The sequence below is a fragment of the Rhinopithecus bieti genome, unplaced genomic scaffold (genome assembly GCF_001698545.2).
Source record: "Rhinopithecus bieti isolate Rb0 unplaced genomic scaffold, ASM169854v2 scaffold_17429, whole genome shotgun sequence".
In the NCBI taxonomy this organism is placed as follows: Eukaryota; Metazoa; Chordata; class Mammalia; order Primates; family Cercopithecidae; genus Rhinopithecus; species Rhinopithecus bieti.
The window spans coordinates 705,763-718,340 of record NW_016808905.1 but is presented as its reverse complement, the minus strand read 5'-3'; the positions used below and the strand labels follow the sequence as shown (position 1 = coordinate 718,340).

General features: G+C 45.5%; 1 protein-coding gene across 1 annotated transcript in view; it reads right to left on the bottom strand.

Annotated features, from left to right (window-relative positions):
* Positions 1-2,127: 2,127 nt before the first annotated feature.
* CMTM7 (CKLF like MARVEL transmembrane domain containing 7) overlaps positions 2,128-12,578 on the bottom strand; it is a 67,823-nt gene continuing 57,372 nt past the window's right edge. The window contains 3 exon segments of the mRNA XM_017887684.1: positions 2,128-2,729; positions 4,477-4,558; positions 7,371-7,469. Of these exon segments, the coding sequence (XP_017743173.1) occupies positions 2,716-2,729; positions 4,477-4,558; positions 7,371-7,469 (195 nt within the window). The 3' untranslated portion in view covers positions 2,128-2,715.

Here is a 12,578-nt window from a genome sequence, read left to right as displayed (position 1 = left end):
TCTAGAACGTCCGTGACTGGCTGGGGCGCCGCCAGGGCTAAAAGAGCTGAAGGAGCAGAGGATCTGAAGGTCACTGTCTTACTTTTTTCTTTTTTTTGACGGAGTCTCACTCTGTCGCCCAGGCTAGATTGCAGTGGCATGATCTCGGCTCACTACAAGCTTCGCCTCCCGGGTTCACGCCATTCTCCTGCCTCAGCCTCCCAAGTAGCTGGGACTTACAGGTGCCCGCCACCACGCCTGGCTAATTTTTTGTATTTTCAGTAGAGATGAGGTTTCACCATGTTAGCCAGGATGGTCTTGATCTCCTGACCTTGTGATCTGCCTGTCTCGGCCTCCCAAAGTGCAGGGATTACAGGCTTGAGTCACCACACCCGGCCCATTGTCTTACTTCAAAAGTGAAAAGCCAGTGTCCCCTTCGGGGAGGACCCCCACAACTCAGCCCAGAGCTGGCTGCTGGGGATGTGTTCACCCACCCAGTTCCCTACAGGTGCCCTCTGTCCACCATGCCCTCTGTCCACCATGGGTCCCAGCGCTCGGCTGAAAACTGCCCTCAGCTTCCAATCTTGACTATAACAAAGTTTAAGGTCCAGGGAACTAAAAGTAAATTATGTTCTCCAGCTCCCTCACACCCAGGTGAGTCAATCACTTTTGCAACATTCACCTGCTCATTTCCTGGCATTCTGGTGCCTCTCTGGGGATTAAGATAACGCTAAGGGAAGCGCGCTGCTAGGTTACTGAAGTCCAGGAAGGTCACAGGCAGGCAGGATGGGCTTATTCTCTCCGTTACACAAAGGGGGAACTAAGGTTCAGCGAGATGACCAGCGCCATGTCGGGGGCTAGTCAATGGCAGAGCTGGACTCAACCCCACGTCTGCTGGCTCCCAGCCTGACTTTCTTCCCACCACCCTTAGCTCTTTGCTTAAACATTTACTCCCTGGTGCTGGGGATGTGGCTATTTAGAAGGGGTGGTTTTACCAGACAGTTTTTTAGGAGGTCACAGAAACCCTTGTTTTAAAAAGGCCCTGTGGTCTCAAACAGCCACCCCTCAGCCAAGCTGCTGGCTGCATGGTCCGCTGCTCGCTGTCTGTGGAGGCCTCACCTGGCTCTGCGTTTTGCTTTCCTTCCTCACTGAGCAGACTCTGGCTCCTGCTACTACTCCTCCAACTGTCCTCCACCCACCTTTGCCCTCCTAGGGGGAGGCTCGAATGGTTACACTGGGATCCTCATTGCTTAGCGAGGCCCACATCATCACTACACAGGCAGGGGGCTCCCAGACCCACTGCCTCACCTGGACCGCGCCCTCCTCAGCTGAGGCTCCTCCATTCCACTGCCCCGGAGGAGCCGACCGTGCCAGGGTCAGCTCAGCCGTGTTCCTGCTCCGGCCCAGCTGGTACACAGGATCCCCTCCCATCAGCAGCACTGGGCTCCAGATACACCACGGGTGCTGCTTCCTTAGATCATCCCAGACAGCCCGATGCTCCAAGCTGGCCAGCAGCCACAAGAGCAGCCCCAGAGCTCCAGCTCAAAGCCCACAGGGGCTGCCTCCATTTCCAGCAACACTCAGCAGAGGCAAGGATGGGGCTGGGAGTCAGGCGAACCTAGATCCTGAGCCCACCTCCCCACTGGCTTGCCCTGTGCCTTGGGATAGAGCCCCGATTTCATTTCTAAAAATGTGGTCCTATAACCTGCCCCCTTGGAGTCACTATCATCGCTACTGGACGTGGTCGTGAATGTAGGTGCTTGCACACAGGGTTGCTCAAACATTGTTCCATCCCTCCTTTTTCCAGCCAACTGAGCAGCTCAAGATCAGGCTGCATCTTGGGAAGGAAATGGCGCATTTAGGGCAAGATCATTAATCATCACAGTGTAAACACAATCCTTAGCTTGCTCTAAAGCTCTTTCCAGGGGAAGGAGGACGTTAATATAAATGAGAACCTGCACATTTACCTAAAACTCAGCCCTGCTATACCATCCCCCAAGATGGAGAGAAAACCTGAAGTCCAGCAGTTGAGCAAGGGGCACCCACAGAGCATGGGTGGAGGGCCACAGGCCAGACACAAGCTTGAATGGAAACTGTTTCAGGCCGGGTTTTACGGTCTTCATCTGGTTCAATAAGAAAGCCTTGTGCAACTGGCCGAGCCAATATTTTATTAAAAAACGCATAAACACGTGTACAATGGTAACAAAGGCAGAGACGGAGAGGAGACGCGAGATCTCCTTAGGGACAGGCTGACCACATAGTGTTTCTACAGGCACGCCTCGCTTCAGGAAAGAGGGTATCTCTAAGACTGGACTGACAAGCTAGATAAATTAGGAGGGGGCTTTGTTTCTTAAGGCGCTTCACTCCCCCCTGAGGAGTGAAGTAGAAGGGATTTAGGCAGGAGTATTCACAAACCCCTCCAGCTGTGCTAAGTGGGGTTCATCAGTACCTGAGGTGGTTCTAGAAGCAGGAAGGCAGAAAACAGATTTCCCTGGAGGCTGCTTTCCTTTTCCAGAAGGGGAGGAATATTCTCCCCAGAAGGCTGGAGGAAGAGTTTCCGGCTGGCTCAGGAGCTCAGGGAGCTGGCTTCCTGGGAGAGCAGGAAGAGGGGGCAGGCCTTTCCTGGTTCCCACCAGCCTGACAGGACTTTGGCACAGGAACACAGGTCCACAGGCCTCGCCTGGAGTACACGTCCTCTTTGCAAAGCTCCTGAGGGGCCTAGGGGTTGTGGCCTCATCAGATGGCTGCATCTTGGGAAGGAAATGGCAAAGTCAGGACAGCTTGCCAGGGATGTGGTCCACCCACAAGCCACACTCCCCAGGTTGGACTCCAAGTTCTGCTCGGGGGGCACCTCTGTCCTCCACCCAGTGCCGACTTTCACTGAGACTATTCCATTTTTTAAAAATACATTTCCAAACAAGAAAAAAACTTTGGTAGCACAGAGGAGACTCCCATCCCCACGCCCCACACCTCAGTCTTACCTCAGCAATAACCTCCATAAGCCCTTTGGTGGTTTCTTTTGGTGATTCTTCCATAATTTAAAAAACCAACTTATACCAATATTTATAGATTTATCCTGTTAGACATCACCTATTAACTTCTTTTCCCCTACATTCTCTACTTTTAAAATCATTCTTTTTTATCTTAAACAGCTTTACTGGGATATTTTAATAATTCACATACCATACAATTCTCCCATCTAAAGTGTTTTTCAGTATGTTCACAGGACTGCGCAACCACAATTTTAGAACCTTTGCATCACCTCAAAAAGAAACCTCATCCTCATTAGCAGTCACCCCTGAGTCTCCTCCCCCAAGCCCCAGGCTGCCATAGGTCTACTTTCTGTCTCTATGAACCTGCCTGTTCTAGACAATTTTTATTAGAGGAATCCTACACTCCATGGGCTTAGTGTAGGATTCCATGAGTAATGCCCTCAAACAGGAGGCAAGTTAAATAAACTGCCCAGTCATGCCATGGACTTAATGCTGCAACCCACAGAGCCACTAAGAATTCCTAATGATGCTGGGAAAATGTTTGATAGGTGGCTAAGTAGGAGAAAAAACAGGTTATGAAACATGAAGTTTGATCCTTGTATTTTTTCAGAGAGAAAATACCAAAAGGATAGACACTCAGTGCTACTTCTGGGTAGTGTGATGACAGATGGCTTTTTCTTAATTTTTTAAAATACATTTTTGTTTTTTTTAGAGACAGAGTCTCACTATGTTGCTCAGGTTGGTCTCAAACTCCTGGGCTCAGGTGATCCTCTTGCCTCAGCCACCTGAGTAGCCGATACTATAGGTACATACCACTGTCCCTGGCTCAGACAGTTTCTATTAAAATATGTTTTATCTGTATTTTCTAAAACCTACATTTTATTTTGTCATTAGGAAACTTAAGAAAAAGCTGGCTGGGTGCGGTGGTTCATGTCTATAATCCCAGCATTTTCAGAGGCTGAAGTGGGAGGGCTGCTTGAGCCCAGGAGTTTGAGACCAGCCTGGGCAACATGGTGAGACTCCATCTCTAAAAAAAAAAAAATTGAAATTAGGCATGGTGATGCTGCACACATGTAGTCCCAGGTACTCAGGAGGCTGAGGTTGAAGGATCACTTGAGCCTGGGAGGCAGAGGCTGCAGTGAGCTCTGATCGCACCACTGCACCAGCCTGGACAACACAGCAAAACCCAATCTCAAAAAAAAAAAAAAAGAAAAGAAAAGAAAAGTAAAGAAAGAGAGAAAGCAAGCAAGCAAGCAAGAGAAAAAAGCTTGGCCACCCGAGGCTGAAATGCTAGGGCATCCTTGGATGTGTGGAGATGGGCATGTGAGGGGAGATTCTGGGGCCACATCTCCCCCTTTGCCGGCCCCTGTGATCTAATACTACTTCTAAAGTCCCCTTGGGACACAGCCTTCTCAACAGCAGGGTTTATCCCTATGGCTGAAGTCAAGAACAAGCCATCCCCTGTTCCTGAGAGATCCTCTGTGCACAGATAACCAGAACTCACCTGTGGACTGGGTTACACATGAGATCTTGTAGGACAGCCATATGCTTGCCATGCAGAGGAAGGTGGCCATGAAACCAAAGATCTGCAGTGGAGAGAGGGGAGAGGAAGTTCACGGGCCGTAGGGCCAATTACTCGGGCAATCCTGTCTGCTTCTCATCTCTGCGCTTGTTCCCTTCATGCCTCCGGCCAGAAAGGAGCTTGGAGAGTCATCTAACCCGACCACCTCATCCTGGATGAGGTGCAGAGAGGATGCCCCAAGAGGCCCAGCCACTGGCCCCGGTCCCCCAGGTTGGGCCAGGTCAGGGCTGGCAGCCAGGCCTCTCGGTCTTTTGGCAGCCTCAGTGCCTGGTTTGGGTTTACATTTACAAGAGAGCTGGGGCTAAGCCAATGGACTTGGATTATCCTAGACCAGTAGAGAAGAAAAGGGTGAAATTTTAATTTGGGTTTAAAAAAACGTTCACATGACCTGTGGTGTAGTGGCGTTGTTCGCATTTCATTTGTAATGGTTTTCCGTTCCGTTCTGGCTTTACAGCCGTATAAGAGCCAGAAGCCGAGGCCTTTACATCTAGGTTTATGTTTGTACATATTAAACAATATTAGACTAAACTAAGTTAAGGCAGCACCCTTTCCCTTTCTCAGGGTCATCTGGCGCTGAAGTGTGAGGAAGGCTGACCTAGCGCAGCCCCCTCACTTGTAGATGAGATTCGGGTGCTGGGAAAGGAAGAGCGCCTGTGGGGAGGCTCATCAAATGGTCGAGGGAGAGGCAGTAGCTTCTTCTGGAATCTCTGGGCTTTGAAGCCTGCAGCCATTTTCCTTGCTTGTGAACAACACTGGGAGCTGCAGTGGTGAAAACTTACTGACCACTTTACTACATCCCTACCAGGGTGCGAGGCCCTGTGGGTGTATTGATTCCTTTAACCCTCACAACTCAGCTGGGCGGGAGCTACGATTACCCACCCCTGCTCCTCCATTTCACAACTAAAGAAACAGAGGTACAGGCGGTCAACTATTTTGCCAAAGGCCACAGAGCCAGCAAGGGCCCGATATGGGATGGGAGCCCTGGGAGCCTGACTCCAGAGTCCGCGCTCTGCAGTACCCAGTGCCTGGGTATTCTCGGACCCACGCGACGGCCTCCACTTCACTACACCAGCACTGGCGTCCGGTGAGAATGGCACAGGGGCAGCTAAAGGGTAGGGTTTTCAACAAGGTTTGGTTTTCTTTTCAAGCCCAGATGCTGCTTTACATAAACAGCTGCCCCTACTTCTTCCCTGGGCTCCTTTTCCTGGGCTCCTTTTGTACCAGTTGTCTGCAGCACATAATCAGCCTATTAAGAGCCTGTCCCGGCCTCTCTGTCTGTTCTGCACAATTAGCACGTTGTATACCATCCCAGTCTCCAAGTGTCTGCATTGCATAATTGAACAGTTTATTATATCGCTACAGAATGCTATTCTAGACTACAATGCCTTGTTTGCTAATTGTTTCATGTGTCTTGTCTCCTAAGTTAGATGACCACTTTCTTATAAGCAGGGACTATATTTGAAAAATTTCTTCTAACTTCCTCATAGCCCAGGTTTGGTCCTAGGCACAAAACAGCATATGATGAATGTTAGCCATAGACATTCCAGGGCTAAACAGTTACGTGCAACCTGAATTACCAAACACAGTGGAATCACCCCAAGTGGGCCCGAAAACACAGTGGGCACAGGTCTACTGCGTGCCTCTTCCAGCATCCTGCACTGTAGCTGGGCAGGTATTAAGCTGCAGGGGGCAACCATCCCTCTCTTCAGAGAGGGCAGAGAGAGGGGGCAGAGGGGTGGGGCGGTGGGCTGTGGGAGGGCCATGTGGAGCATCAGTGTTGGGAGGTTTGGCCACCCTCTACAGTGACCTTCTGCCCCCATGCTGACCTTCAGAGGACAGACTCCATCCCTCAGTGGAACTCCAGGAGCCAACCCACTCCCAGGCCAAAGTCTGGAAAATTTTGGTAATATGTGTAAGTGAAAGACAATGAATGTCACATACAGAAAGAGCTTTTCTTTTTCTCTTTTTCTTTTTTTAAGACACAGGGTCTCAGTATGTTGTCCAGGCCAGACTCGAACTCCCGGGTACAAGCATTCCTCCCGAGGGCCTGGAACTACAGGTGCATGCTACCACGTCTGGCTTGAGAGAGCTTTTCGTAAAACTCATTTTTAAAATCTTGTCTACTCATCAGTGAAGCAAATCAGTGTTGGCCCACAGGTCACTGAACTATAAACAGTTAGCTAAATCAGAAATCAGATGACAGGAATCTATGAATCTTTAAAAAATAGTATATACATCTGTATGTATATACATATATATGTATGTATATATCTCACAGGACTGTATTTTTGTATATTTCCATCTGCTTCTATTTATGGCTATCAGATGGATCAATTTTTGCTTCTGAAAGATACAGGAGTAATATTTCCTGGCCTGAATACTGTTAAAAATCAGGAATGGCAAAGCTCAGGCTCATGGCATATATCTCTAATTGATCACAGTACATTTCCCACTGGGCCCAAAAGAGGTCCCAGAATCTGTCTCTGCATAGTGTTGAGACATCCAACGAGCAAACAATCAGAGTGGGTGTGTGAATTAAAACCCGCTTGGCCCCCTGATTTCAGTAGTGGCTGTAAGAGAGAGAGGCCTGGGCTGCTGGGGCTCTGTGAATTTGCCGGCAGCCCTGACAATCCACCTTCTGGGACTAGACGCCTCCGCTTAAGGCTCTTTGAAGAGAGCTGATGACTGGATCAAGGTAGGTGTTGATTCTATGAAAGGAATGCCCCAGAAACCAAACCCTTCTCTTCCCCCATCAGGAAGAAAATGAGCATTTTAAATATGAACTCATTCCTAAAGGCTCCCCAAAATGTCCTCACCGCTCCGGCTACCAGTCCGCTCTGATTGTAACTCTTGGAAGCTGCCACGATGGAGGCGATGAGGAGGAGCAGGGTACCGATTAAATAGTGCAGAAGTTCCTGGGGGCAGAAACAAAGCAAAGAAGTGGGTACGGTGGTCCATTCCTGGTTCGGGAAGAGCAACTGGGCATCAGAAGAGATGAAAAGAAAGGGAGAGAGTGACGCTTCCTCTTCTCCCTTGCAACACGCAGATGGGATGAGCAATGCAGCTCGCAGGCAGCCAACGTGGGGGCTGAACAGGAAGAGGCCAAGCAAGACAGAAGTGATGCCAGGCAGGTGGGAAGGGAAGAGGACAGAAAGAAAGGAGGCTTCTGGTGTAAGCAGAGATAGCCACTAAGGACTCCTCTCTACTCCTGAGAGCAATACGTGGACAATGCCTTAACCTTTGGCTAAAGCTACTAAAAGGCAAACGAGCTTCTTGCAACTTCCCGGCTGGAGAGTTTAAAGAAAGCTCCAGCTCTGAGAAGCAAAGTGCCTTAGAGATATTTGCCTTTCTCTTCTGCTTCAGAGGAAGTTCTGGGCTAACAATATGCTGGTCTTGTGTGACTGACTGGAGTGTCTGCCCACTATGTGAACGGCCCCGAGTGTGAACCTGAGAGGTGTTCATTCCCGGGGCCTGTCAGACTCAGACTCTAGAATGAGGTCAGTGGCACTTCTGTGATGTGCCTGTGGATGTGTGGTGGCAGCTGGTTTTCTTACTCCTGAGCCTTCCTGCCCCGCTCCGCCCCCTGCCCGGCTTTTTTTTTTTCTGTCGTTCCCTCTTCTCTTTTCTCCAGAAGAGTGCCCTCCTGGCCAAGCTCTGCCAATCCACTGGCAGGACTAGTTCCACCTTTGCTTCTTGCCTTGGCCCCTGGGCCATGTATTTCCTCCACACTCACTCATCATGATGAATCAGCATCCTTGCAGGCCCTGGATGAGACCAGGCCTTTCAGTAGCGAGGGAAAGCTTCCACCTCACCCTCTCTCTTCCCCATTAAACATCAGATCAGAGAAGAACTGAGGCTGGGGGCCACTTCCAGTGCTTGCCCTGAATCCAGGGTGCATCCGTTTTCAGTTGTCTTCAATGAGAATTTAGAAATCATTCCTTCATGAAGTTTTGTCCGTTAGGGCAGGCAGCTATTAAATTTTGGAAAAGCATTCCAATTTAAAGCTGTAGCTCCTCTCAAAGCTATGTAAAATCAAAGACCCTGGTTTCTCCCTTAGTGACTAGAAAGGAATATCACAAGATAGATCACAGAGATTTTAACTAAAGAGCAGATGAGTAACTGCAAGTTCCTCACCTCCAAGATTCTCACCTATTAAGACAGAGGAGGATGACATGGGGCAGAGAAAACCTACTGGAGAGAATCCTAACCGGAAGTACCTACACAGTATCGCAACCAGAAATGTGTGGCTGAGTCTGTCCTTCCAACTTTCACTCCCCACGCAGCCCACTCTTGTGCTTGTCGCTGAGCTTCTGTTCTCTCCTTTGCTTGTTCAGTATCTGCATCGGGTAAGCCCCGGAGAAATTTGTTTTCAAAAGAAGCAGAAAAAATGCCATAACTTTGAAAGGGGCCTTAGAACTTAGAAACACAAAGGAAATTTCTTTCAAGATAACAGTGGGTAATATGTTAAATGTGAACAATTAAACAATCTAATCAAGATGCAGAGGTGGTCAGATTGGATTTAAAAAACAAAGCAAAACAAGATACAACTACAGTATGTGCTGTCTATGGGACAGAGACTTTATATTCAAAGATAAGGATATGGCATGCAAACGACAACCAAAAGAAAGCCAGGGTGTCTGTACTGCATCAGACAAAATAGAATCGAACACAAAAAAAGTTACTAGAAATAAAGAGGGACGTTTTATAATAATGAAAAGCTGAATCCATAAGGAAGATATAACAATTATAAACATATATACACCTAGTAAAAGAGCCAAAACACATGAAGCGAAAAATGAAAAAAATGAAGGAGAAAAACAGACAATTCAGAAATAATAGTTGCAGAATTCAATATCCCTACTTTCAGCAATGTATAGAACAACCAGGAAGAAGGTCAACAAGGAAACAGAAGATTCAACCACCACCATAAAATGACCAGGCCTAAAGATCCCGTATAAAAACTCTATCCAACAAAAGTGTAATATACAAATATACAATGTCTAAAAGTACATCCTTCTCAGATGTACACAGAACATTGTCCAGGATAGACCACATATCAGACCATAAAACAAACTTCAATAAAGGTAGAAGGACTACAAAATATGTTCTCTGAACACAATGGAATCAAATTAGAAATCAAGAGCAAAGGGAAATCAGGGAAATATATAGAGATTAAACAACATATTCCTAAATAATGAATGGATCAAAGAAAAAAAAATCATAAGAGAAATTAGAAAATACCTGGAGATGAATGAAAATGAAGACATAATATACCAAAATTATGGAATACAAGTAAAACAGTTATCAGGGGGAGATTTATAGCTGTAAATGTCAATATTAAAGGAGAAGGAAGGTCTCAAATTAGATGATGACCTTCCACATCATCTTAGTCTGTTTTGCATTGTTTTAATAAAGGAATACCCATGGCTGGGTAATAAATAAAGAAAAGATGTTTATTTGGCTCACGGTTCTGCAGGCTGTATAAGAAGCATGGCACCTGCATCTGCTTCTGGTGAGGGCTTCTGGGAGCTTCTATTTCCTGAAGTAAAGGTGAAGGTGAGCAGGCATCACACAGCAAGAGGAAGGAAGCAAGAGAGAGAGGGGAAGAAAGTGCCAGCCTCTCTTTAACAATCAGTTCTCATGGGAACTAACAGAGCAAGAACTCACTTATTACCACTAGAACAGCACCAAGTCATTCATAAGGGATCTGCCCCCATGATCCAAACACCTTCCACTAGGCCCTACCTCCAATACTGGGAATCAAATTTTAACATGAGATTTGGAGGGGACAGATATCCAAACTATGTTATACGTTAAGAAACTAGGAAAAGAAAATCAAACTAAACCTAAGGCAAGCAGAAGAAAGAAAATAATAAAGATTAAAGCAAAATTTATTAAGATAATAGGAAAACAATTTAAAAAATCAATGAAACCAAAAACTGGTTCTTGAAAAGATCAACAAGATTGACAAATCTTTAGCTAGACTGATCAAAGAGAAAGAAAGAGAGAGAGAAGATGCAAATGAAAGAGGAAACATTACTACTTCACTTACAGAAATAAAAAGGATATAAGAAATACAATAAATAATTGCATGCCAATAAATTCAATGACTTAGATGAAATGGACAAATTCCTAGACATATATACTACTAAAATTGACTCCAGAATAAATGACACAATCTGAAAAGATGGTAAAATTAGAGTTTGAATTAACAATAAAAAAAATTACCCACAAGAAAAGCCCAGACCCAGATGGTGCCACTGCTGAATTCTACCAAATATTTAAGGAATAATTAATACCAATTCTGCACAAACTCTTTCAAAAGATAAAAGAGGAGGGAATATTTCCTAAATTATTCTGTGAGGCCAGTATTACCTTGATACCACAACCAGATAGACATCAGAAAAAAAAGAGAACTACAGACCAATATCTCTTTTAAATAAAGATGCAAAAAAATCCTCAACAAAATATTAGCAAACTGAACATACCAGCATATAAAATGGGTTATACATTATGGCCTAATGGAATTTACCCCAGGAATGCAAGGTTGGTTCAACATATACAAACAAATCAGGCCAGGTGTGAGGGCTCATGCCTGTAATCCCCACACTTTTGGAGGCCGAGGAAGGAGGATCACTTGAGCCCAGGAGTTCAAGACCAGCCTGGGCAACATAAGGAGACCTCATCTCTACCAAAAACAAAAAAAAAATTAGCCAGGCATGGTGGTGCACACCTGTGGTCCCAGCTACTCAGGAGGCTGAGGTGGGAGGATCGCTTGAGCTTGAGAAATAAAGGCTGCAGTGAGCCGTAATTATACTACTGCACTCCAGCCTGGATGACAGACCAAGATCTTGTCTAAAAAAAACAGAAACAAAGAAAACGAAAAACAATGTAAGACACCATATTAATAATGGGAGAAAACTCAGCACCTCAGTAGATATGGAAAAAGCATTTGACAAAATCTAAGACTCTTTTATGATAAAAACACTCAACAAAGTAGTGCTAGAAGGGAACTTCCTTAACCTGATAAAGGGCTTCTACAAAACACTCACACCCAATGTTATATTTAATGATGAAAGAAGGAATGCTTTCCTCCTAACATCAGGAAAAAGATAATGATGGCTGCTCTGCCATTTCTATTCAATATTTGTCTAATTTATTCAACTAATTTCTTGCAATAAAGCAAGACAATGTTATGGCATCCAGATTATAAAGGAAGAAGTAAAAATATCTCTATTTGTAGATCCTGTTTATAGAATATCCTATGGAATCCACTAAAAATATATTAGAAAATATATTAGAACTACTAAGTAGTTTAGCACAGTTGAGGACACAAATCATTATGCAAAAAGTAACTGGACTCCTGTGCACTTGCAATGAACAATCTGGAAATAAAATTAAGAAAAAAATCCATTTAAAATAGCATCAAAAAGAATAAAATACTTTGACAGAAATTTAATTTTAAAAGTTCAGGCCAGGCACAGTGGCTCATGCCTGTAGTCCCAGTATCTTGGGAGGCTGAGGCAAGAGGATTGCTTGAGCCCAGGAGTTTGAGGATGCAGGGAGCTATGATCTTGCCACTGCACTCTAGTCTGGGTGACAGAGCAAGATCCTGTTTCAAACAAAACAAACAAACAAACAAAAATTTTACTCTGAAAACTACAAAACATTGAAAGAAATAAAAGATTATCTTAAAAAATGGAAAAAATTCCCATGTTCATGGATCATAAGACTTAATATTATTAGGAGAGCAGTATTCTCCAAATTGATCTATGGATTCAACATAATTCCTATTATAATCCCAGCTGATTTTTGCAGAAATTGAAACCCTGATTCTAAAATTCATATGGAATTGTAATGATCCAAATCAATCCTAAAAAAGAAGAACAAGGGCCGGGCGCGGTGGCTCAAGCCTGTAATCCCAGCACTTTGGGAGGCCGAGACGGGCGGATCACGAGGTCAGGAGATCAAGACCATCCTGGCTAACATGGTGAAACCCCGTCTCTACTAAAAAATACAAAAAA